Source organism: Peromyscus californicus, unplaced genomic scaffold (assembly GCF_007827085.1).
Source record: "Peromyscus californicus insignis strain IS unplaced genomic scaffold, ASM782708v3 Scaffold_24__1_contigs__length_46423439, whole genome shotgun sequence".
NCBI lineage: Eukaryota > Metazoa > Chordata > Mammalia > Rodentia > Cricetidae > Peromyscus > Peromyscus californicus.
Window position 1 is genome coordinate 12,695,519 of NW_026294535.1, and position 27,219 is coordinate 12,722,737.

At 43.9% G+C, this 27,219-nt stretch overlaps 1 protein-coding gene across 1 annotated transcript in view; it reads left to right on the forward strand.

Moving 5' to 3' along the window:
• Fgd6 (FYVE, RhoGEF and PH domain containing 6) overlaps window positions 1–26,730 on the forward strand; it is a 119,115-nt gene extending 92,385 nt beyond the window's left edge. Inside the window, exons 12-21 of the mRNA XM_052753152.1 lie at window positions 748–816; window positions 1,201–1,284; window positions 2,659–2,738; window positions 9,370–9,472; window positions 10,453–10,596; window positions 11,861–11,963; window positions 14,151–14,278; window positions 18,857–18,985; window positions 20,217–20,365; window positions 22,525–26,730. Of these exons, the coding sequence (XP_052609112.1) occupies window positions 748–816; window positions 1,201–1,284; window positions 2,659–2,738; window positions 9,370–9,472; window positions 10,453–10,596; window positions 11,861–11,963; window positions 14,151–14,278; window positions 18,857–18,985; window positions 20,217–20,365; window positions 22,525–22,561 (1,026 nt within the window). The 3' untranslated portion in view covers window positions 22,562–26,730. The remainder of the gene's footprint in view (window positions 1–747; window positions 817–1,200; window positions 1,285–2,658; window positions 2,739–9,369; window positions 9,473–10,452; window positions 10,597–11,860; window positions 11,964–14,150; window positions 14,279–18,856; window positions 18,986–20,216; window positions 20,366–22,524) is intronic.
• Window positions 26,731–27,219: the final 489 nt, after the last annotated feature.

Consider the following 27,219-nt stretch of genomic DNA (forward strand, 5'->3'; position numbering starts at 1 on the left):
TTTTGTTTTCTTTCCATTTTTGTCTTTTTAAGAAAAAATAAGTTATATTTGTGTGTTGCGGGGGTGTCAAAGGACAACTCCTGGGAGACTTCCCTCCTACCATGTAGGTCTCAGGGATTGACCTCAGGCCATCAGGCTTTGCGGCCATTACCTTTACCCACAGAGCCATCTCACTGGCCCCTTTTTATCTTCCTTGAGGCCGTCTCATATAACCCAGGCTAGCCTTGAGCTTCTGCTCCTCCTGCCCATCCCCACCTCTCAAGTGCTGGAATCACAGGATGGCACACCACCACATGCCTGGTTTATTGAGGTGCTAAAAATCAAGCCCAGAGCTTCAAGCATGCCCTGCAAGCTACTGAGCACATGGTCACCCTCTTTCTCTCTGAAAAAAATATTTAGTTGTTCATTTTTATTTTATACATGTGTATCATGTGCACCACATGCCTCTAGTCCCCTCAGAGGCCAGAACAGGGTGTCAGATCTCCTGGACCTAGAGTTACAGGCTGTTGAGGGCTATCCTCTGCATTGGCAGTTAGTAATCTTATCGGTCTTATACCCTGAGCCATCTCTCCAGCTCCTCACCTCCTGGTTTTTAGTCCCATTTCCAAATCACCTGTAGGGCTTATAAAGAAACCACCCTTGTAAAGGTCACAAAGAAGCAGTTCTGGGAGATGCTGAGAGGAAGTCCTGTGTGTTGTCGTTGTGTGGTGACACAGGACTAACTGAGTGTTTGCTTGGATGAATTAGGTGTTTCTCAAGGAAGGCACTCTGATGAAGCTGTCTCGGAAGGTCATGCAGCCCCGAATGTTTTTCCTGGTAAGAGGCTCTGTGTGTTTGACATGTCCGGGTCCCGGCTTAATGGAAGGCAGGTGGGGACATGAGCTCAGTGCACTCCGAGGCTTGGTGGCGTTTGGAGCAGCCTTGTCGCTTGTTTCAAGCATAGGAAATGCTGAGATCTAATTTTATTTTAAATTTGGAAGAATTGTTTTAATCCATTATTTATTCAGGCAGATTGTAATATTTTCATGTGATTTAGAATCCATAAAACATTAAATCTCTACCAGAACTTGAAAATGAAGCACAATTGCTTTTAAATTTTTCTGACAGGTAATCTTTCCCCTTTATCCTTGTGCGTTATTAATACCTTGGTTGCTGAAATTGGTTTTTGTAAGTGGCTTTGTGTTCTGTTTCTCCCTCCAGTTTAACGATGCCCTGCTGTATACAACACCCGTGCAGTCTGGGATGTACAAACTGAACAACATGCTCTCCCTGGCCGGGATGAAGGTCTGTGTGCTTTAGTACATTTTTCACTTACCCAAGCACGAGCAGAGAAGACCCCGTGAGATAGTTGTCTTTCTCACGCCCCTCATTCTTCTGTTGGCTGCTGCTGCTTATGCGTCCATCTGTCCATCCCTGTCCGTGGCTCGCTCTTCATTAATTTATTCAAGGGATAGTTATTGAGCACTACTATAAACAAAAATAGTAACAGATTCGGTAAAAATGTGAGGATGCATTAAAGGATGATTCATTTGGTCTCTGCCTCTTCCCAAACCTCCCTCCTGTACCCTGAGACTTTTCGGTGGTGCGGACGTGGCTCCCGTAAGTACACGGTACTGAAGAGCACTCTGCAGGCACACTTCACACACAGTCAGGAGCGCAGAGGGAGCGTGGCAGCACACACTTGCACTCTCACCCCGTGGCAGGAGGAGGCAAGAGGAGCAGGAACTCAAGGGCTTTCTCTGCACACAGTGAGTTTCAGGCTAGCCTCGGCTGCTTGGGACTCTACCTAAGCAGAACAGAAATAAATAAGATTGGAGTTTAGAGCCAAAGACAGGTTGGTGGTATATACTTTTAATCCCCCATCCACAGGAGGGTGAGCTTGGATCATTTGAGTTCAGGAGCTCAAGACCACCTTTGGCAGCATAGTGGGACTGTCATCTCAAATGTGTGTGTGTGTGTGTGTGTGTGTGTGTGTGTGTGTGTGTGTGTGTGTGGTCTTTTTAAAAGGCTTCGTTTGCGGCTGTGCTTTTATTTTGTTGCCCAAGCTGGACTGTGTAGTTGCGACTGGCCTTGAGCTCCTTATCCTCCTGCCTCCATCTCCCAAGTGCTGGAATCACAGATGTGAGCAGCCATACCAAGCTTTGTATAGATGGGAGTCTACTCTGTAGCCCAGGCTAACTGAGAAGTTGAGATCATCTTCTGCCTCAGATTCTGGAGTGCCGAGAGCCTCCATAGACAAGAAGAGCATCTTTCGATAGGTGTGGTTGGTGTGCTGCTTTAGGTAGACATTGGGAAATGCCAGGTGCTCCATAGTGAGACCCTTTCCCAAATAAAACGTAAAACAAAACCCACCACCTGAGAGAGAATCAGGGAAACCTTTCTGGGGAAAGACAGTGTGGCTTAGGCATGACCCAGGCCCCATGCTAGGACACTGGGGAAGGACATTCTGTAGAGTGAATATTGTGACCTATGGCTTGGAGATGGGGACGTTGGGCCTGCATGTGGAACCCAGAGTAGATGGCAGAAGACGGTAGATAAAGCGGAGTGGGGAGACCGGCTGTGGACATCAGTAGCCAGGGGTCTGGGCAACTTCAGCTACTGTTCACATGTCCCATGTGCAGCAGGCTAAGTTTGACAGACATTTGTACCCTCTTCCAGGTCAGAAAACCCACCCAAGAAGCATATCAGAATGAATTAAAGATTGAAAGTGTGGAACGTTCTTTCATCCTCTCAGCCAGGTGAGTGAGTGTGTGTGTGTGTGTGTGTGTGTGGTCATCACATAGTCACATCCACGTACACACATACTTGAAATGACATTTTGCCAGTGTAGCTGGCTCAGATAGTTTCTTTATTTTAATGTTGCTAGGTATTCTATTTATTCCTTTCGTAAAACCTCTTCCCATTTGTGTTTGTATTATCCCATCAAGCACATGACAGAACTGATAGGGAAATAGCAGTGTTCCTCTAATAGAGTAGTCATGCTGGACTTGTTATGCTGGGCATCTTTTAAAAGTATTGCAAAGTCTTCTCTAGTTTTAACACGAAGTGTTTCAGAACACCTGTGCTTTATACTTTACTAGAAAGAGTTCATGTATCATTAAGGTCCGTAATCCATGCAGTAGGTAATATCTCATTAAAAATGAGGAAACCAAGTTACAAAAAAGTTGAGTTTGCTCTCAATATAACAAAGCCAGAATGGAAATCAAGTCTTTTGCTTTTATATATATTGTTACCGTTGTGTGTGATAGCAGACTAACCTCAAACAGAAACCAACAGTGACTTACGTGTAATAAACCTGTCTGTCATAAGGGCTGGGCTCCTAGCACACACAGTCATTCAAGATCATTCTCCTCTATATAGTAAGTTTGAGGCCGACCTTGACCATATGATTCCCTGTCTCAAAACAACAGGAAAGCTAGAGTGTAAACCAAGCATTAAGGAAACCCAAAGTTGTAGAACTCACACACCAACATAACTCATGTGTCACACTTCACTCTGCTTTGCAGATACTGTGTGCTATAATTTGTGTTTGCCCGTTTGGTTGTTTTGTTTTTGAGGCCCAGATCTCCTATGTGGCCTAGCCGGCCCCAGATTATCAGCAGTCCTCTGCCTCCTGTGTTTTGGGATTCCAGGCACGTGCCGCCAGGCCCGTTTCAATACTGTGTATTCTGTGAACTGAAAGTCTTCCAGTGCCCCTTTTCTTTTCTTTTTATAAATTAAGGTTTGTGTGTCTGTGCACCTGTACACTTGAGGAGGGCTTCAATTCCATTAGAACTGGAGTGCAAGTGTTTGTGGCATTTTGAGCTTGTCAAGCGGGTCCTTGTGATTGCTCAGCAATGTCTGTAACTACTGAGCCATCTTTTCAGTCCTGTTTCCTCTTTCTAACAGCATGTGCCCACTCAGTGTCTCTCTGTAGTACTCACAATATTTCATTTTTTTTCATTGTTGTATTTTCATGATCTATATAATATGTGATCATTGATGTTAGCATTTAATTAATTGATTTTGGGCACCTTGAGCATGCCTGCGTGATGTTGAACTTAATTGAGTAATATTTAGTTTTCTGGCTCTGAACTGAGTGTTTCCCTATATTTTTCCCTCTGCCATGCCCTCCCTATTTTGTCAGACAAAATAACCCTACAATGGCCTGTACGTGTCCAACCGAAAGGAAGAGTTACAAATCTCTCACTTGAAATCAAAAGCTAGAAGTGATCAAGGTTAAGAAGACGGTGTGTCAAAAGCCCAGACCAGCTGAAAACGAGGCATTTGGGGCCAGTTGGCAAGGTGTGAATGGACAGGAAAAGGTCTTGAGGACAATTGAATGTGCTACCCCCCTGAACAAATTGAGTGAGAGCAGGCTGATGTTTTGTGGGGGACACCCGAGTCATGTGGATAGAAACCAGTAACAACATTGACTTAAGCCAAAGCCTAGTCTGGAGTAAAATCCTTTTCGGTTCTGTGAGTATCTAGAGGGGTGGAGATACTTGGGCAGAAAGTTTGAGGCGAGCGGGGGCTGAGGCCTGAGGCTTCGGTCGTGTCTCGTGACATGCAAGCAGGAGGTGCTGAGGTAGAAGCTGCAGGGAGTTACCCAGGAGATATAGCTGAGGAGAATGAAGAAGGTGGCTGTGCCAGCAGCAGGTCTACGTACATGAGACAGCCTTCCTTTAGTAGACATGTGTCTAGAACCTTGATGGCTAGAGAGAGTCAGCACCTGGCTTCCAGCTTATGTCTCCATGCTCGCTATCCTACGCCACATCTTTCTGCCTCTTTCAGGGAGCTCCTCTACCTGGATGGACTTCATTACTTCATTCAGTCAGTAATACGGAGCCTCTGCCTTTGGCTAAGCATTGTGCTAGGTACACATAGAGGTACAGTGGGTGATTAAAAGAGCCTTTCTGCTCTAAGCTTGTATTCCACTAGGGCAGACGTGTCCTTAGCTAATATTAACCCAAGTCAAGTAAGGATTTCTGTAATTAAGTAGGATACAGGAAGAGGACTAATTGTTATGAAGCTGTTAAGCAAGCTGGATTTAGGGGGGAAAGGACATGGAGATAGGCCTTAAAGGCTTGCTGTGTTCACTGACTTATGAAGGGTAGGTGTTAGATAACTAGGCAAAGGGAAACGCAGGGGCTTCCTGGTGATTAGGAACAGTGACTACAAAGGTTCTAAGGTAGAAAAAAGGAGCATGTAGTGTGAGCTAGGAAATGATATGAAAGGCAGCCAAGAGAAACTTGAAGGATCTGGTAAAGTAGTATGCAGAATCATCTTGTAGATTTGGGTCTGTAGCGTAAGAGCCATAGGAAAGCCACTTAATGGTTTATAACAGAGAATAATGTGATGAGAAAATTTCACTCCTGTGTGGTGGACAGCACTTGGGGAAAAGTGATTAACTGAACACAGAAGGCGAAAGAAAGGATTATTCATCAAGAGTTGACAGGCTTTACGGGCTGTAGGGTGATGATGCCATTCCCTGTGATAGGTAGCCCTTGAAGGAGAGCAGTCTAGGGAAAAATCAGGGGTTGGCATGCACATTGAACATGTGGATGTCATCATGGAGCCTCAGGCATGCAAGGATTTCAGTGTCAGAAGGATGCCTGGGCTGATGCATATGTGTGAGTGCCATCATTCTGGAGATGGCAAAGTCTGAGACTGAATGTGGGTGCACAGAGAGAACTGCACTTCCCCGTGAGACTCTTGTCATTCTTCAGGGCCTGGCAGCCCTCTGCAGGCTTGCCCGGGCACCTAAATAAAAGGGTGTCCCTCTTCTATGCTCGCATTCACCACAGTAAGGTGGGAACCCTTACCCGAAGTAGATTTTCTATGTCCAGTTCACACCTATCAGAACTGCCCAGTAAACATAATTCAGAAGAGTCACAATAATGTGGCCTTCAAACATCAGCATTGCACCTTGCTATCAGCACAAACAGTAGTGTGGCAAGGTCTGATATACCAGACATCCCTTCAGCTGGGCAGTTTTTCCTCCCAGTAATTCATTGCAATTGAGAGGAAAATAATTTTACATGGCAAAAATTTGCCTTCTGATGATGTACACATTCTATAAAAAACAAAGTACTCAGCCTGTTTGTCAGCTTGAGGAGGATGTGGATTCTTCTGCTCATTGTATTCCAAAAGGCCTAGGATGTCAGCACTGGATGCTTCAGGCAAATGTGTGTGGTCTGTAAGAAATGTGTTATCAAGAGCTGGTAAACATTGTCTTGGCAGAAGCCCACACGAGAGAGCGCCAGGAATGATTAAACAAAAGAACAGCATATGTGACATGATTTGTACAGTCAAATCGCATTCCTCATGCTCCCAGGGCTCCAGAAAAATCCAACAGCAATTCTCAAATTAGCCATCTGCCTCTCTGTTTTCAGTTACTTTGAGCAAAAAGTGGGCGGTAGGAGGAGAGCTGGTAATGGTTCATAAATGTTTGCTCAGAAGTCTCAGTGTCTGTTCCTGTGTTGTAGTTCTTCAGAGAACACAAACCAGATGGTACTGACCTGGTGGTGAAGGGCTCAGCCCTTTACCGCATTTGGGTTTCATATCAGCTCAGGACTCAGTAACCTGTCATTGATAAAGCCAGTGTCTAATATTGGTGGCCCACAGTTTCCTTGTCTGCACGTGGTGACAGTGTCTCCTAATGCAGTGGGTGGAAGTAAGATCCAGTGGGCATTCCAGGGGCTCTGAAGATGAGAAATGATGGCGTTTGGGAGGCATTTAGTGCCGTTGGATGAGCATAGTAACTGTTAATTGACAGTTGTCTTTGGCACTAATGCTAGAATAGTAGAAGTAACAAACAGGCAGATTTTATTTGGTTTATAAAGGAAAGTGTTATTTCTTGTTTTGTTCTTTGTATATAATACAATTTGGGAACTTTCAATTTTTCAATATCATTTGTAAATTCTTCTGTCAATATGAATAAATAGACTAAATGGCATTTATCAGGGAAGTACGTGCCTGAAAATGTTTATTATGGGAAAGGCAAGTGTTCTAGTATCTTCTACAGTAACAAGGAAGCTAGGGCTGTACTAGGTCATTGTTAGAGTTCTTGGTCTAGGATTCCTGAGGTCCTCCTGGGAGTGATCCTCCAGCCCTGGCAAAGGGGGAGGAAGACAAAAAAAGTCCAAAGAACAGTACCCTGTGCCCTTCCATGTGTCTCTCTGTTCCCATTTGGAGTTTAATTTTATTTAATATTATTTTTAATTTATTTCGTTCGTATATGATTTGTTTATATTATATACAATATTATATATTGAATATATAATATATAAAAACATAATATATAATTCAATATATATTACATATTGAATTGTTTATACTTAGAGTGAAAAATACAACGAGCTGCAGAAATCAAGACTCTACCGCTGGCTTTCTTTGTTTTACATTTTTCTAAAGTATTTTAAATCTAACTAGTTGTCAGGTCATTTTGCATACTTTCATATCATGCTCCAAAAAATACGGGGATTTCCTTATGTCATTACGCTCCCATTGTGAAGGAATTGTTTCATTAGGATAGATTTTGAGTCTCTTCTCTCTTTGCTCTCCATGTATATGTATAGATTATCATATTTATATTACCTAAAGTGTGTCTGGAAGTTTTGAATATGCAAAACAAATTTTAACTGACTTCATAACTGTCTTGACACCAATAATGAATGGAGATAAACCACAGAATTTTGGAGGAGAGGCATGGTTGAAAATACAAAACTAGAATGCCCGTTTCTAAGCAGGCCTCCTCTTCTCTGGCCTGTTCATACTGGAGTTGGGTTAAAGGGAGCTCTGTGATGTAGCGCCCGCGCTACTACCGGTTCACCATGTCCTAGCAAGGGGCTGAGGATTAAAACAGAGACAAGACAGCAGGTCATTCAGTAGAATGCCGTTTATTGAAGGAGGGAAGAGGCCTTAAATACAGGCTTACAGCACAGTGGGAGAACCCTGGAGGGCAGAAGTTTGCTACAGATGTTTTACATACTTGCATCCTAGCTGTTTATACCAATATGCAGGATACACAAACAAGGGACCTCCGGTAAGCTGTTTAGGAGGAAGGAAACCAGCAGGGAATTAGCATAGGGAGGACATCTGATCAAGGTCAGCAAGCAAGGCAACAGCTACCCAAGGAACGGGGCTCAGGGACCAACAGATTCCCCCCTTACTAAAAAGAAAAATGAGCTTCTGTCTTAGGTTACATGGGATGTCAGCATATCACCTTACCTATCATGGAGACACCTGCCCAGGCCACGCAGGCTCCCTATCTTAGGTCGGTGGGTGCCCCCAGGGATTACCCGTCATTGAATGCTCATTATCATACAGGCTCAACCAAGTGTGAGCTGTAGGGTTCACTGCTGCCAAAGAACTCAAAGTGGCGCTGGGCTTGCAATCTGTGCGTTCGACACAGAAAAGACTAACAGAAGTCCTAACTCACCCATAGCCAGTAGGCTAAAGGCAACTGAGCCATTCCCTTCCCAGGTACCCAGGAGGGTGTAGGAGCAGAGGGCTGAGAGGACACTTAGCAGGTAGGTGAGGAGAGATGAGCACTTAGAGCAGGCGGAGGAGAAGCAGCCAGGAGACACAGTCTAAAATTTGGAGTCGAGTATGGTAGGTGGCAGAAGCCAGCAGAACAAATGATTCATACCTTAGGCGATGTCTGTGAGGGTATCGGCACCAGATATGTGAGAGGGGGTGCAGGAAAGAAGCTGCCGACATGACCACTCCATGACATAGGAAGGCTTTTATTGTACGAGAAAAGGGGGTGGGAGAGGGAGAGAGAGAGAGAAAAGCCAGAGGCATCTGGAAGAGTCCAGAGCAGAGAGAGAAAGAAGTGGTTGGACATGGCCAGGGCTAAAGAAGTGGAGGAGTGTGAGACAATGGAGTAGAGCATAGTGAGTGTGTGTGTGTGTGTGTGTGTGTGTGTGTGTGTGTGTGTGTGTGTGTGTGTGAAAGAGAGAGAGAGAGAGAGATTGAGAATGAGAGGGGGGAGTAAGTGGGAGGTGGAGGTAGAATGAGAATGTAGCAAGAACAGTGTGGGGAACAGGGGAGAAAGTTTGCCATTATGAAGAGAACAAATGGGTATCTGGAGGAAGGAAGCCTGGGCAAGTGAAAAGGGCTAGCATTCTGTCATGGACTTCGACATGTATAACATGTCCTTGGGATACTGAGGGAGCCTGGGAGCCAGCATGGGCTTTGATGTGCAACCACAAGCAGCCATGTGTCCCTGCTGCCAGAGGTAAAGAAAATGATGCCTTTTGGAAGGAATCCCTTTTGGACTGACCAGAGGGTGGTCTTAGTTGCCAGGGGAGAAGGAAAGGGAGAAAGAAAAAGACAAAAGGACTTAGTGCTGATGTCTTCTTGATGAACCTTTGCCCCCGTCAGTTCTGCCACAGAAAGAGATGACTGGCTGGAGGCCATATCCAGGGCAATAGAAGAGTACGCCAAGAAGAAGATCACCTTCTGCCCCAGCCGGAGCCTTGATGAGGTACTGTGGTCCTCTCCTGCTAGGCTGGCTTCAGGGGTTTGCTTTTCCTTTAATTGTAGAGTTCACAGAGTTTTAGAAAGGAACGTGTTTTTCAGAGACGGATTAGAGGAGGTATGTGTACTTCTAGTTTCTCCTAGTCATAAGACTTAAGTGTAGGAAATTTTATTTATTTACTTGTGTGTGTGTGTGTGTGTGTGTGTGTGTGTGTGTGTGTGTGTGTGTCTGTATGTGTCTTTGTGTGTGGGGGGGTGTTTATGGGGAGGGAGTGTGTGTCTATGTATGTATCTGTGTTTCTGTGTATATGTTTCTGTATGTATGTATCTTTGGGGGGATGTGTATGAGGAGGGAGTATGTTTTGTGTGTGTGTGTGTGTGTGTGTTTCTGTGTGTGTGTGTATCTCTGTCTCTGTATGTATCTTTGTGTGTGGGGGGTGTGTTCATGGGGAGGGAGTGTGTGTCTATGTATGTATCTGTGTTTCTGTATGTATGTATCTTTGGGGGGATGTGTATGAGGAGGGAGTGTGTTTCTGTGTGTGTGTGTGTGTGTGTGTGTGTAGGGAGTGTATGTATGTCTGTGTCTCTGTGTATGTATCTGTGTGTGTGTTTATGGGAAGGGAGTATGTGTCTCTGTGCATGTCTCTCTGTGTGTTGTAGGGATTGAATTCAGGGCTTTCCTCACACTAAACATGCACCCCACCCCAGCTCTATCCCCAGCTTTTGCCGTATGGAACTGGAAGAGCAGGAATAGCTTCAGGAAGAAGCTAATCATCTCAGTATTGTGAGCATCTTTTGCAGATAATTTTGCAACAGGATTTTCAAATGTATTTAATCCTGATATACTGAGGACTCAAAAAATGCCATGGTCCTCTTCCCTCCCACCTCCTTGATAATGCCTTCAGCACTGGGGAAGCCCACTGCAAAGACTCGGTTCTACCACAGGCAGTGTGCACCCAGTAACCAGAAGTCCGTCTTCTTCCACAGGACTCAGACAAGAAAGAGGAAGTCAGTCCCCTTGGGTCAAAGGCTCCCATCTGGATTCCTGACACCAGAGCCACCATGTGTATGATTTGCACAAGTGAATTTACCCTGACCTGGAGAAGACATCACTGCAGGGCCTGTGGGAAGGTCAGAAGGGACAGTATCTATCGCTGTCGTGATGTCGGTGTCCCTGGGCCGTGCGCAGTGGGGAAGTAGCCCCTCAGAAGTCGTTGTAGTTAGTACACGAGACGGAAAAGCAGCAGTAGTGAAAACCACAGATGTCGTCTTCTCTGTGACTTGGGGTTGGAGAAGGGAACATTGTGGGAGACTCTTCTCCACTCTCCACCCCCAGTTACAGTATCAGTGCAGCCGCAGAGAACCTGTTTTCAGAAAGGAGAACTAACCCAGGCATGGTGGCACGTGCCTGTGAATCCCAGCCCTCAGAAGCCTGACGCAGGGAGATTTCAGCAAGTTCAAGGCCAACCCTTTTGTCTAAAGAACAAAACAACCCCCCATTTATTGATATCACAGCTTCGTTTTTTAGCCATCTTCCTGTAGACCAGGATCAGTAGGAAGGTCCCTGTATTTTTGCTGGCCTGGAACTCACTTTGTAAACGAGACTGGCTTTGAACTCACAGAGCTCCGCCTGCCTCTTCCTCCTGGATGCTGGGATTAAAGACGTGTGCCATCATGTCTGGCCCAATACATCAATTTAGAAAGAGGAAAGATTTACTTTGGCTTACACTTTTGGACTTCAGTGCTCGGTCAGTTGGCCTTAGTATTGGGTTAAGACAACACGTCATGGTGAGAGCATGCAGTGGGCAAAGCTGTGTACTCGATTGTTAGGAGTGAAAAACGTGGAAGAAATGACCCCACAGTCCTCTTGGAAGGCATCGGCCGTAATGAACTTTTAAAAGTTCCTGCCACCTCCTGCTAGTGCCCAAGTGGGTCTTTGGAAGGTATTTCCACTCCACACCGACGTCTAAGCTTTCATGATTTCTTTAGCAGAACAAGCATAGTGATAGAGAGCTCCCCTAAAGGTGAAACAGGACCCCGTAACCTGGTAGAGCCGCAGAGAGGTAGTAGTACCGTGGCAGAGACAATGTTTAGGCTGGGGGGTGGGCAGTGAGCCTGAGAGAAGTTCTTGCACCCTAGGCAGTGTTCTGGAGGCTTCTGTGCATTAGCTCTGCTGAGCACATCGTCTGTGAAGGAAGCATTCGGGGCTTATGTGGAGCCTCTCCATGGAAGTGCTCTGTAAGTTAGCTCACTGCCGGCCAGAATGCTGCAAGATGAGTGAGAGTCAGTCACCGTCACACTGTGTTGATCAGTGGACAGTGGTGTAAACTGCAGCCTTCCTCACGGCTTGTAATCGGGAGTGTTTCTGAATGAAATCATTGCAATGTGTTTTCAGATCGTGTGCCAAGCCTGCTCGTCAAATAAGTATGGCTTAGATTACCTGAAAAGGCAACCGGCAAGAGTGTGTGAACACTGCTTCCAAGAACTGCAGAAATTAGGTAATACAGAAGTGAACACTTCGCCCGAGTCTCTCCCTCCTAAAAGAACCGTGTTTGGCACGAAGCATGATTGCCGGACTTGTCTTGATTCCTATATGCTCTAACTTGAGTTTTATGGCAATTCCATTAACAATGAGAAACGGTTTTACTAAGGAAGCTTATTATTGAATGATTACTGATGAAATGCTAACACAGTTAAAAGCTAACTTTAATTTGAGAGCTGTTTCAAAGTTTTGGCTTATTATTTTTCATTTTTGTTCTTTTAGATTTATTTATTTCTGTGTGTGAGTGTTTTGCCTGAATGACTATCGTGACCACATGCATATACGGAGCCCTCAGAGGTCAGAAGAGGGTGTAGGATCCCCTGGAACTGGAGTTAAGAACGGTTGTGAGCCACCTTATGGGTGCTGGGAGTCAAACCCGGGTCCTCCGCAAGAGCAGCAGGTGACCTTAACTCCTGGGCCATCTCTTTAGCCCTTGTTTTTCATTTCTCAGATAGATTTTCTTTTCTTTCTCTACTCCACCCCCTGGAAGTACAAGGGCCCGAATCCAAAGCTTTGTGCATCTGAGTTAAGTACTGTACTGCTGAGCGACTTCCCCAGTCTCTAAAATGCTTTCATCTGCAAAGGAATTGAGCACAGGAGCATACAGGCTGGCATTTTGTTAGTGAGTTCTAGCTCATTAGATGGTTTAGAGAGTTTTCTGTGTACCTCTATTTACTTATTTATCGATGGTTTCCCTTTGTAACTCAAATTAGCCTGGCACTCTCCGCCTTCCAAGTGCTGCCACCACACTTGGCAGGTTCGAATCTTTGAACAAATACAAGGTATTTTGTATCTGCCTGTTCAGTGTCTGCAAGCTTTATTTGCCCACAGACAAAATAAACTCAGCTAAGAGGAATGCTCAAGTCTATATTTTAAATTTCAGAAACTTATAGGCTCTAAATTCTGAAAACATCATCCTTTATGTCCATGAAGAATAGTTTCTCTTTAGGAAAGAGGAGTATTGTATGAGTAAACCTAGATGGCAAGCTATTTTAGAATCCCTGTTTTTCTAAGTCAGTAGTTACTGTTTGTATACGTTTTTGAAGACCCATTCATCTATTCCTTGTCACCCTTTCTCTTCCTTTCTCTGTTCTTTGGCTATCCCAATGTGAAATGTTAACATTCACCTCTCACCACGCACCTCTTCTTGGTCAGGAGACCTTGTCATTTTATTTTAGAAAGTCTCACTCACCTTGAGTCCTTCGTGTCAACCTTAACAAGGTCTAGATTACTCCAGTTATGTCCTTCTGCAAACCCCTCTTCCTGCCTATTGCCTGCTCTGTTTTTCTAAACTTAGTCTGGGAGGAATGTGACTTAGTGGAAAGGACCCGCCCAGCATGTGCAGAGCTCTAAGTTAGATCCTCAGCGCCATGTAAAACAGAAGTATGAAAGAGAAAACGATTGATTTAGAGCCAGGTGGTGTGGCTCATGCTTGTAATCCCAGCACTCGGGAGGCTGAAGCGAGAAGATTGTCATAAGACCAAACTGTTCATATCCAATCACCCCACCCCCACCCCCACCCCCAGCCTAAACAGCATTCCAAATTACTTAGAGGCACCCCAGCCCCGTTTTTTCCCTCCAGCTTCATTATTCAACCAGCAGATGCTCTGGTTCATATATCTTTTCCTTTGTCTAAATCAACCTCGTTAAGTCGGTAGGGAAGTTTGTGAAGTTGATGATGTCCTTGTAGGTTTCAGAATTCTTGACTTATGGTTTATTGAGATAGAGTCTCATGTAACTCAGGTTGGGTTGAGCTTCCTATGGTACGTAAGGATGTACCTTGAACTCCTCATCCTTCTACATCTGGGGTGACAGACATGTGCCACCATGTCCATGTCCATCACGGTGAATTTCTACTTCATGTTTTGGTACTGAGAATTGAACCTAGGGCATTGTGCACACAAAGCAGGCACACTGTCTCTGAGTGTGTCCCTAGCTGTTTCAGAATCCTAAGGACACAGAAATGGGATCTTGTCATATGGTTTGTAGTTCAGAAAGTCCGTATGTAATCAACTCAACTCCCGCTCAGTTCTCGTTTTCTGAGAGTCCTTTCGTGGGTATTTGGTACATCATGGTTGACTGATTTTAGTAGCAATGCATGCTTGCTTACCCTTGCTCCATGAGCACGCCTGCTCTGTTACAGATCGCCAGCTGCCACCTAGGATTGGATCTCCTGGGAATCACAAGTCCCCCTCAAGTGCCTTGTCCTCAGTCCTGCACAGTATCCCATCGGGGAGGAAACAGAAGAAAATCCCAGCTGCTCTCAAGGAAGTAAGTGTTTCCATTGAACTTAACGGGGCTGATTTCAGAAAGAAGGATGTCATTTCCTGTTACTATTAGGACGTGAATTTTAATGCTGTGGTGGATATAGCAGATGCCTTGCAGTCTTTTTTCATCATCCTTATGACCCGAGTCGATGACAAAATGGTTGCAGAAAGCTTTGGAGAGCACACCCATGCTTATAGACTTCATGCTGTAGGGTATGGCCTTGAGAATGTCCTAAGGAAACTCCAGTTCTCCAGACTCCAAAAGGCAGGCCCGATATTCAGAAGTGAGCTCAACTTGGACTATAGGAGGCTTTTTGACAGTCTGATAAAAGGCAACATTCCTCAGGAACTTGTGAAACTGGTTCCCATCTGCCAGAGGGGGTCATTTTCCTTACCTCTGGCTACAGGGGAGCCTGTCAGTATATCAACGCACAGCTGGCCTCCAGGCTTCCTCAGTATCACAAATACCTATTACACATTCCAAAGTTCATGCTGTCCTCAACTTCCTCCAACCCATAGGCTTCTTATAACTCAGTTATTCTCACTCTGCTCTCTCTGTTCTCCACCCCTGCTATTCTCCTAACTCTAGCAAGTAGGCCTGGCCATGGTCAGTCTCCTTCCTTCTGTCTCTGCTCTGAACCCTTCCAGTTGCCTCTGGCTGTTCTTATAATAAAAACCTTAACCATATCATGGAGCCGTCACGTGGGCAGTTTCTTTACTGCACCCCCTCAAATACAGAGAATACCCAGTGTCAATCTGAGACGTTGTGATGGTTGTTGCTTTCAATGGCTAATTGTAGCTGTGTGAGTCTCTCCTTTTACACAAACTCTTTAGTTGTCCCCAGGTTGGAAGGATTAGTTGTTGCAAAGGTCTCCTGTGGAAACATAAGCATGACCTCAGCCCTAACTTAACACTTTCCCTGGGCTATTTAGATGTTTAGATATTTATAATGCATGGGCTGGCTCAATTCAGCAACTCTTTCCATATCTCAATTTTGTTTCTGTTTCATTAGCATTTAAAAAAATTTTAAATTGGTACGGCATTATTCAGTCTATCTCTAGGGGGTCCTCATATCCCACTTCTGTTTAACAAGCATCTCTTCATAAGGTCTAATCTATCCATATAAGCATTTTGCAATTTACGTTCTAACAAGGCTAATTGTTTTTTAGTCTCAGCTATAAACTGTCTTGGAATGTTTAAATTTGAGTCACCTTATAAAATTTGAAACAAATTGGTTAATTTTTGGTAGACAATCCAAATGTAGGCCGCAACCAGTTAATATCATCTAATAATTTTTGAAAATCATTAAGAGCAGGCAGTCTATCACTCTTAATCTGTATTTTTTATAGCTGAATTTTTAGTTTATTTAATTTATAGCCTAAATAGTTAAGAGAATCTCCTGTTCGTATTTTTTTTTTTAAGGAGAAATTTGTAATCCACAAAAGGGTAGATTTTTTTTCTGTACTACATTAAACATTTTTTCTAAGGTATCTGTATCAGAAGCAGCCACTAAAATATTATCCATATAATGATAAATAATAGATTGAGGAAATTGTCTATGTATCATTTTTAGTGGTTGATTTACAAAATATTGACACAATGTTGGGCTACCGGCAGTGGCCCCTACTCTAAATTTAGACAGCCAATCTCTATTCTACCTTGTCTTTGTATAGCCTGTATAGCCTGTAACCTATCCTTTTCATTTTTTCCAATGCTCTTTCCAGGAATATATCTCAATTTAACACCAATTTATAAGCTGTTTCTGAAATTGTAGGAATATTAATTTGAGGTCACCATTGTTGTAACAAATCTCTTTCTTACAAATTCATGGCTATATCAGCCATATCAGGCTTTAACATTTTTATCTGTTCTTTAGGCTCTATACATTTAATCCATTCTACATTGTTTTACTTGAGATAAGGTTCAAATGCCTACAAATTGAGTGGAGACTTCTTGTAGAGGCCAGTAGAGATCCCAGGATTCTTGTGAAATTATAGATACATCCAGCACCAGAATCCAATAATCCTTCAATCTCAATCCTATTTAATTTTACCTCAATTTAGGTCATTCATCATTGATAACTGTTTGCCAAAACACCTTCTTTTTCTGTACTTCCAAAGCCTCTAGTTTTACGTGTAGGCGCCATTTTGTCTTTAAGATATGGAAGCAATAATAATTGAGAAATTCTATCATCAGTTTTTATTTTCATGGTCCTTTTTACATATGTTATCTATAAAGGCATTAAATACAATCACTATAGGATTTTAAGAGGTAACTTTAGGCAATACTCTGGAGTATTTTTTATAAAATCTTAAAAAGAGGATCCTTTTTTATAGATCCCAAGTAACACATTAATGTAAATCTCCCATTATTAACAATGTGGATCAAACAATTTATCTGTATTTTATTTACTGGAAAAATAATTTTGTAACCTCTTTATCAGTAAGAGATTATTTTCTATGAGTTTTTTTCCTAGTAATCACATTGTTTAATAAGCTAACAACCCAATCCATTTCAGGTGTTGTATTTCAATAGAATTAAACCAAGAATTTCTTTTTTTTTTTTTTGGTTTTTCGAGACAGGGTTTCTCTGTGTAGCTTTGCGCCTTTCCTGGAACTCACTTGGTAGTCCAGGCTGGCCTCGAACTCACAGAGATCCGCCTGGCTCTGCCTCCCGAGTGCTGGGATTAAAGGCGTGCGCCACCACCGCCCGGCCCAAGAATTTCTAGAAAGCAACTTAAAGAGCAGAGCCACATTCTCAGTAATAATCAACAGACAAGAACATACCTAATATATAGTTCAAAATTATGAATCCTGTTCCTTTAGTTTATATACCATGGAAGTCAAACATTCATCCAAACATTTACTAGACACTCAAAAGAAAAGAACATCCTTTATACATTGAATGATTAGTACCTCTGGAAATTTAAACAACATTGACTCAGCATTCCATGTCTTGACTGTAACCCTTCTTTACCAGAAGTTGGGCCTTTTAAAACTTCCTCTTTCTCCCATGAAGGGACTACTAATAATGAGTTATTCCCACCATAAGGGAAAAACAAAAAACATTTCCCACAAAGGGATCTTTAATATTGAGTTATTCCCACTCTGAGGGAAAAATATTTAAAAATTAAAAAATTTAAAAATATTAAAAAACATTTAAACCAAAGTTAAGCAAACAGACAACAAAATTTTAAGCTCTGGGCTTGCTGTTCAGCCAGCAGTGAGGATCACCTGTTGATTCTTTGTAATTCAGATACTGACACTCTGTGCTTGTAGGCAGAAAGAGCTCAGAGTTTTAGCTATCCTGAAATGTTTATATCAGAAAGAGCCTTTTCTTCCTCTATTTCTAATGGGAGGAGGCTTTTTTTTCTTTCCTTTATTATTATTATTATTTTTTTTTTTTTACGGGGCCTTAAAATCTTTAGGCCTAGTGTCAATATTTTTCCCATTTTTACAAGGAAAATTCTTTTTTCTTGATTAAAAATTTTCTCCCTTTTCTATCGGGAAATTTCCTTTCCTTCCCTCTTCTCTATTGGGAAGATTTCCTTTTTCATTTTCTTTCTTTCCCTTTTTGAGAAAGGTCTTTTTCTTAATTTATTTCCTGACTCAGGAGCCATTTTTTCTATCTTTAAAAATTGTGCAGTTACCACTTTTTATTTTGACAAGCATTTAGCAACTGTACATTTTGTTGCTCCTGAGATGGGGAGTTTAAATTCCCCATGACGCTGCCAATCCTGGAGTCCTCTTACCCTGAGAGCGCTTCCTCCATTTCCTAAGATGACCGGCTCCTCTGTCCTTCTTCAGTGGATCCTTTTCCTTCTTTTTTTTTTTTTTTTTTTTTTTGGTTTTTCGAGACAGGGTTTCTCTGTGTAGCTTTGCGCCTTTCCTGGGACTCACTTGGTAGCCCAGGCTGGCCTCGAACTCACAGAGATCCGCCTGGCTCTGCCTCCCGAGTGCTGGGATTAAAGGCGTGCGCCGCCACCACCACCCGGCTCCTTTTCCTTCTTTAAGCCCCACGTTGGGTGCCAAATGTAGCTGTGTGAGTCACTACAGGGGTGTGTGGGTTCACACAGTTCGTGGAATGAAGACACAGAAGCATCTTAAGAATGAATCTAGCCTTTCATGGCTGCAGGGGGGTCCAGCCTGGAAGGACTGAAGCACTAACCCTTTGCCTAAGGCAGTTTTATTTCTCTCCAATACAGTTTAGCCAGTTAATTTCCATATGCTCAAAACAACCTGAAAGGGGCCCCCAACAATACAATGCCAAGTGCAAATTCCTGGGTTTGTCAGGTACCACAGTTTTCCGGGTTTCCTGAATCAAGTTTTGCATAGGCCTTTGTATCCTTGGAAGACTCTGAGAGACAGGATTCACATAGAGGGCAGCAAGGGAAACAAAAGGTGTCTGCTAGACAAAAGATGGATTAGGGCCAGGTGCTGCTCTCTGGAGCCAGGCCAGGTGCAGCTCCGCAGGAATGCGCCTGCAGCTAGTGGTTGCAGGAACTGCTTTCTGTTGTGTTGTTTGTTGTTATTGAAAAGTAGCCTGTGAGCCTCTGAACTGCAGGCGGGACTTGTTTCCCCAGGTGTCAGCAAACACTGAAGACTCTACCATGAGTGGCTACCTCTACAGATCCAAGGGCAGCAAAAAACCCTGGAAACACTTATGGTTCGTCATCAAAAACAAAGTACTCTATACATACGCCGCAAGCGAGGTAAGATGGACGCCTAAGAGTGACTTTGAGACCTTGTCTTAGTTCTGTGGGATTTGTTGGAAGGTTTTGCTTTACGGGGAGCTGAGGGTGTGCGTGGGGGCCCTGGGCATGCCAAGCAAGCACTGTTTTAGGCGCTGGGAGGTGGTGGTGCTGGGCTTTCATCTGTGGTTTTTTAAGACAGTGACTCACCACTTAGCCCAGGTTGTCTGTCCTCAAAGTCACAGTCATCCTCCTGCCTCACCCTCTGCAGTGCTGGCATTACAGGTGTGAGCCACCATGCCTGTCCTATTACTAGTACTTTCAGTGCGAATAGTTATTCTTTCTTTCCAACGAGCTCTTAGTCCAATGTTAGGAATTTCGAAGAGTACAGAAGTGCAGGTGTTTCTGTTGTCATGTGACTGCTGTTTCACACAAGACAGGGACTACCTCTCGTCTTGCCTTTTTTCGGTGTCCCTAGCTTGTCCTGATCAGGCATAGCACAAATGAAATGAACTCTGTCGTAAACTGTCTCTAGCTGCCCTGATCTGTGTTCCAGTCACCTAGGAGGGCCTCCAGGGAAGCCAGCTATGGTAGCACATGCCTGCAAAGTAGCTATTGGATGGTAGAAGCAGGGGACGTAGGAGTTCAGGCTCAGCCTCAGTTACAGGAGGAGTTTGGGGCCACCCTGGGTTACATGAAGCTCTAGAAAGAAGGAGGACCAGGCATGGTGGCCCACACCTTTAATTCCAGCTCTTAGAGGCGAGTCAGGTGGATCTTTGTGAGTTCCAGGCCAGCCAGGGTTACATGGTGAGTCAACAAACAAAGTGTTGGTATAGGGAAAAACAAAACCTCTGGAGAATCCAGGCAGGAAAATCACTGGGTTCCAGGCCCTCTTAGGCTGTAGAGTGAGAGACCCTGTCTCAACAAACAACCAGCTGGAGTCCCAGAGTCCCTGGGTGGGATCTGGGAAGGTCACCTGCTGCTCTAAGTATTCAGTGTCTCCATCCATAAACTGGAAGTAAGGTCACTACCTGCTTTCCCTGGCTACCGTGAAAACAGTGGGAATTTCAGTGGGTGTGAACGGGCTGAAAACTGGCTGGTGGCTGGTAGACGGCTCACTGCCATTGAAGTAGAAATAAGCTGCTAGAATTACTGGGTCGTGTATTAAATTGAGCTACATAGATCTAGACTTTCCAAACCGGATGACACCTCAATCTAAAAGCCTATCTTCCTTTGTCTGTTTTTAAATTAGGATGTGGCAGCTTTGGAGAGTCAGCCTTTATTAGGATTTACCGTCACGCAAGTCAAAGACGAGACTTCAGAGTCCAAAGTGTTTCAGTTACTGCACAAAGGCATGGTGTTTTATGTATTTAAGGCAGATGATGCCCACTCCACCCAGAAGTAAGTAATGCAGATTTCCCTGTGCCACGGGAGAATCCAAGCTGTTGTTTTAAATGATATTTTAAAAGCACAGAGAACAACTCAGAATTTACATCAGAGATCCAAAGTAGAAAGATCTAACCTGTTATTCAGATGATTTTTAAACAGAAGAGGAAAGAAAATGGGTAGTCCTGTCCATAGTGTGTGTCCACATGTGACCTGGGAGGAAGCTCTTGGAGCTCTGCTCCGAGGGCAGTGGAAATGCAGGTGTGAACCCCGGGCTTCAGTGAGGGCAGGGATTCCCCGTCCAGTTGTTCTGTGGACAGCAGGACTTTAAACAACTGCTGGCTAGCTTACAGCCATGCAGGGAAAGTGAGACGCATTAAGAGGCTCACAGGCGGTCTCCAGGGACCGAGTAGAAGGAAGCAGGTATCATTTTAGATGCCCGAGACTGAAGCAGTCTCTTCAAAATCCCAGCAAGAATCTTAATTTGAGGGGCTAGGAGACTGTTTAACCTACAGGTGTGTACCCATGAAGTGAAGGCCCCCTCTGAGCAAATGGCTCCACTTGCCTCTCCTCACATTTGATTTACTCCACCTCACAGAGCACACCGCTGCCTGTGTGTTTTCCCAGCAGGCTTTCAAGTGACGTGCTTGGGATACAAGGGAGTGCTTTTGAGTAGAGGCAGGGTGTGCACTTTTGTAGGCAGTTAGGAGTTAATGTGCTGGAGTTGCAGATGTTCCTGAGTACCAGCCAGGCACAATGCTATACTCTTAAAGAGTCCCCTGCCTCCATCTGCTTTAGGATATGCAGTAATGTGCAGCTGCTTATCCAAATGACTCCTTCTGGGTATTGAGAATTAAATTGCTCTTTTGTGACAAGGTTTTATTAGATTCGATTTGGGGTGCGTGTGTGTGTGTGTGCACGTGTGTGTGCGCGTGCGTGCGTGCGTGTGTGTGTGTGTGTGTGTGTGTGTGTGTGTGTGTGTGTGTACACACGCTCTCATGCATGTGTGTGCACTACATGTGTGCCTGGTGCCTGGTGGAGGTCAGAAGGGATGATCAGGTCCTCTGGAACTGGAGTTACATACAGATGTTGTGAGCCACCATATGGGTCCTGGGAGCTGAACCTGGCTCCTCTAGAGCAGTCAGTGCCCTTAAGTGTTGAACATCTCTCCAGCCCCTGTGGGACTTCTTAAAAGTATTCCGTTGCAGTATAACTTAAGCCATTTGCACCTAAAATTGGAAGTTTTGGAAATCCTGTCCTTGAAATTGGAGCTGAATGTGTTACGGACCACTCTGAGATTTAGTGATTTCAGATGTTAATAGCTTGCTCCAGTTCTTCCTTCTGTAATCTGGTACTGTAAGAAGTCCTTTGCCAGTAAGTGTAGGGGTGGGGTAGCTTTCAGGGAGTCCAGATAACAAAGAGTGAACGGGGACCGCACAAGCGTATTCCGAGCCACTGCAGCTGTGCCTTGTCAGAGGCCACTTTCAGAGTCAAGAATTTGTGATGACTTCTGTGAAATTTTGGAAAGCTTTTGTATTATATGTAAATTCTTGATCTTAGAATAGACTAAATACCAGATCAGCTCCCTTTCATTGAGAAATTTGGAACAAGTTTGGTTTAGGGGACATATAAGGGGATTTTTAGTTGGTAGATTTAGGGGGAACAGGTACATAGCTGTTTTCCAAAACTCACTGAGTCAGCACACCAGAAAGAGAAGAAAGGAATTGTCATAAGGGCCTTTGCTGACTTATTCCTTCCACAGCCAAGTAAGTACACACACACACACACACACACACACACACACACACACACACACACACACACCATTTCTTGACTGTATGTGTGCAGGTGGCGTTAGTGTGGAGATCAGAAGATAACCTGCAGGAGCCAGTTCCCACCTTCCACCACGCAGGTCCCGGGGACTAAACTCAGGTTGGCAGGCTTGGTGGCGAGCGCCTTTACCCACTGAGCCTTCTCATTCACCCCGGGACACTTAGAACACTTACACACGAAGTAGCGATGCCACGAAGAACATACTACCAAAGAAAGGGTGGTCCCCTGTGTGCAAGAACCCCCCGTGTGCTGTAGGCAAGAGCTTAAATCAGCAATTGCGTCACACTCATAGGTGTCACGTGGCTGGAGTCCACAAGTCTAACGCTGTCTCTCCTCACCAGGTGGATAGAAGCATTTCAGGAGGGCACAATATTGTAGCGAGCAGTATTGGCTTCATTTCTTCTGTGATTCCGACAAGGTGGAGGCTCAGCTCAGCAGAACGGAGCAACAGCTATTCAGAAGGCGTGTAAAAGTGAACACTGCCAAGATAAATCCACCCACGGCCATTAGGAGACAAACTGTTTTGTTAGGTATATACAGTCTTAAAAATGTTTTTCATGTATGTTATTTATTAAAATGCTGATGTTTACTTGCTGGTCAAGATTGTGTCTGAGACTCACACTGAATTCTAAAGTACTGTTTAGAGACTCAAACTTACCTTAATACTGTATACCGAACACTATTGACGTACCGTCCACACTGTTGTCTCTGCCTTGCATTACGACACTTTCGCTGTTGGGAAGTCTTTGCAAGTAAAACACACACATTAAGTAGCACGTGTCCGTACACCGTTTGGTGTAGAAATTACAATTACCAAATTGCTGGTGAAAACGCCTATTTTTGAATCACTAAACCTAGATGAGATTTTTTGATACTGCAGTAGAGATCCACATAGCCAGCGTCTACCTCAGTAACTGTACTGATCACTGTGTCCCCAGCCTCACCCCCAGCCCCATAGGATCTTGCTAATTGCCAGGCTGGCCTCGAACTAACTAACTGTGTAGCTCAGGCAGACCTTGAGCAGCCTTCCGCCTCAGCCTCTGAGCGACTGGGTTAAAGGCCAGCACCACCATGCCGGGTCTTAATTGAAAACTGCCAGTTCAGTGTAAATATGATTGTTTTTCCCCCTTGGTTTTCTGAGGCAGAGGCTCACTCCGGAGTCCAGGCTGGCCTGGGACTCACCTGCTTGCTTCTCAAGTGCTAGGATTACATATGTGTGCCACCAAGCTTGATTAAATAACAGAATATGGCAGGTGACATGCTCCCCAATATCCCCTGCTAGTCTTAAGGGTTCAGAGCCCAAGTCATTGGTGATATTTATATCTAAAAGGATGTCATATTTTCTGTAACATGTATTTTAAAAGTGATCTGGAATCACTGTGTTTTTAAGGAAATTTTATGCCGCTTTGCTTTGTTGCCCTTGACTTTTAAAATTCACTCTTCCGTGCAGCCCAGGCTGCCCTCACCCATCGTCCTGCCTCAGCCTCCCGTGTACGGGGAGTATAGATGTATGCTACCACACCAGACTCTGCCAGTCAGCATCCCTCTTAGGAAAGGTTCATAGTCTTCATTCTGACGCACTTACTGTTTAACCTGTAAATCCCCTGGCACATAACGTTGTTGATTGTGCTTAAAATTGTTTTACTGTTTAAATATTTTGTTGACTGAGTTTAAACCATCAGCTAAAAGGCAAAGGTTATCCATAAAATACTAAAGGATGCAAGAGTTTTCTGCTTCTTTATATATGATTTTAATTTAGTGTGAGGTCAGGAGTTGAGAATTATACCCTGGATACTATGTTTTCGTCTTGAACACTTTCATGAGGCCTTCTGGATGCCGCTTGCTACAGGTAAAGCAGACCTGAGGTAGCAGGTGCAGTTTTTCTTGGCTGCTTCCGGCTGTGGCCTGATTTGAAGCCCTGTGCAGTCCCACACAACCCTGCATGCAGCCTTCCTCGCCGCTGGAGGTCAGTCCATTCTTTGAAACTCCTTTTAATTGGGTCATATAAATGTTTCCCATGTAGACAGAGGTGGAATGTGTGTAGTGTATTCCTTTTGGAGACCAGGGTTATTTATCCTTTATATTTCCACCTTTTGTCCTCTTTGAATTCTCAGCCTCTGAGACGTGCTCATGAGCCACAAAAAGTCTGAGAAGTATTAGCCAGTATTCTGAATCAAGAAACTCTTCAGAATCTAAATACATGTGGAGAGAAATTCGCACACAGAGTAATTCCTGTGTACATGATTATAATTGCTAATTTCTTAGTCTATGGAAAGTTTTGGGAAAGACACTATGCAAGCTCTCAGATAGTGCCCCCCCATAAAAATATTCTAATGTGGTCCCTCCTTGATCCCTTTATAACCTAGTAAAAATGGTCAATAATTTATTTAACATGGCTCATTCCATGGCAAATAAGAATGTATTTATAATTTGCTATAAAACTACTTTTAAAAATATTACCAAACCCAGAGTCTCTAAGCAGACACTGTACCCATAAGCTACCTCCATTGCTGACATTTAAGAGTGGACAATACCAGCGTAGTCTAGATATGGGGAACATCTCAGTTCTGGATCCCGGGAGTGTTGCTCATTATACATACATGCCGTCAAAACCTTGCTCAGGTGTCTCCTAAGCTCAGCTAGAGAGTAACCCTAGACAAGATGGCAGGCTGAGCCAGGAGAGGTGATCTTCTCAGTGGCCCTCAGCATGTCCTAAGAGAATGAAAAGGGCCATTCCTTTCCATTACTCCATGTTTCTGAACCTCTTTCCATTTTCTGATGAACGAGTACTGTTCTGTTTTCCCTGATGGCCCGAGTTTTCTCCAGTAAGAAGCTTGATTCTTTATTTACTAACATTTAAAAAAAAAAAATGAAGTCAGAGGACAGCAACTCAGAAGTATGCTTTTCTTAGCAACCTATGTAGTAGTCCCCGTATGAATGGAGGAAGCCTTTTATTTGAGGACCTAATGTAATCATCACAGCGTGGGGATATATGTGCCTTGAATGTGCTTCCACTGAGCTCATGGCAGTCAAATTGCTGGAATTTCCCGAGGGAAATCCTATCTCATTGTACTGTATGATCCTTAAGGATAGATACTGTATTTCTTCTATCCATTTCTCCTGAATCTTCAGATCTTCATTTGAAAACAGTGAGGACAGGATTCCCCAGGTGTTTTGAGTAAGACTTGCAGTGTTTTTCTCAAGACAGCTCCTCTGCCTCGTCTCAGTCTTTTCCCTTCCTCGGGACAATTTCAGCTACCACTGAAATAGCGTCCAAAGCCTGTATTCTAACTGGGATCTTAGGCCCACGCTCCCCGCATCCCGCAAGGCCACATGGGTGGCATGGCTAACACTCGCTTTCCTCCTATTCAAGCCTGTTTTCTTGTGCAGTAAAAGGACAACAGATGGGGCCCTAGAATCTGACTTGAGTCTCTCATGTCCCTTCCAGCCTCATCTTCCTGCCGTTATATCTCCCTTAGGGTTGCTGCAGCTTTCCGTCTGAGCTGGGGGCACAGGGCAGTTACATGCCACTTGCCTCCTATATATGAGGCCCGGGGTTCAATCCCTTATCTAGAAAAACCATTTTTCTTTTTCTGATTCCAGTGCCTCCTTTGTGTGATCTGTTTTAAACCTTGCCAAAGCAATGTGCCTAAAGCAGACTTCTAATTTAATTCCTATTCCTGAAGATGTCAGTGGCATTCCCAGTTTGACATAGAACAGTGCCTCTGATCCCATACACTCCAAGTGAACTCACTTCAGCATTTCTTCCTTCGAAGTTTCCATTGTTCTCCTGTCAATCAACGCGGCTCTGCTTCCTTGTTATCTGACACTTGACTGTGATGGGGTCCTTTGCTCCTCCTCTCCCTTAGAATAGCTGTGTTCTTTCCTGTGTTCCTGGAATCGTTTTCCTGTGCTCCTGTTCATAAACAGACCTCCATCATTCTTACCACGTTCCGTACTTGAATACAGCTTACCTTGTTCGCTGGGGGTTTACCACATCTAGGAAGAAATGCCTTACATGCAGTGGATAAATGCTTGCTTGTTCAGTATCTTCTATGGGTCCCTAAAACGTATCTTCAGTACACATACTCTGGAGTCTGTGCCACTTTCAATGTCATTTTCTAAATGGAAATCTCTGGGGTTTTTCCCTTACAAGAAAGGTTAGTTCACTCGAGGAAAGAATCTTAAGAAGGAAAACAAGTTTATGTACCACACTGCAAAAAACAGCAGTGGCCCTGACAGTGAACCTGCCTGCTAGGGGGAAAAACAAAAAAAACTTAAGTATGAAAATATTCTTTTTCCTTTGGGGTGAGGAGTAGAAGGAGACAACATTCCCTTTCATAGAATTACTTGCTGCATGTAAGAACCAGTTTCAAAAATACTTTTTAAATGACTTTTAATGTTTTTCTCAAAACTGTTTTTTACTTAAAGGGATAATGGTTTGTATCTTACTGTTCATATAAAGATCATTTATAAATAAAAATAGCATTGTAAATAATGTTAATATGTATTATAATTTATACAGAATAAATTTACTATAATATCTACTGCTGGTGTGGAGTCCTTTGCTGGGGGATGTCTTTCTGTATTCTGTGAATATATGTTGTTCTCATTGGTTAATAAATAAGCTGCTTTGGCCTATGGCAGGGCAGCTTAGAGGCAGGTGGGAAATCCAAGGAGAGAGACAGGAAAGAGAAAGGCAGAGTCTGGAGAGACACCAGCCTACCGCCCAAGGAACAACATGCCAGCAGACTGGTAAGCCATGTAACACGTGGCAAAACATAGATTAATAGAAATGGGTTAATTTAAGATATAAGAGCTAGCAAGCAAGAGGCCTGCCATAGACCATACAATTTGTAAATAATATTAAGCCTCTGAGTGATTGTTTTATAAGTGGCTGTGGGACCACAGGGCCAGGCGGGATGCAGAAAAACCTTCTTACTACCGTCAGTCCTTTATTAGAGATTTTATTACTTATTTTTTGACACTGTGTTATCCAGACTGGCCTTCAATGTTCAGACCTTCCACCTCAGCCC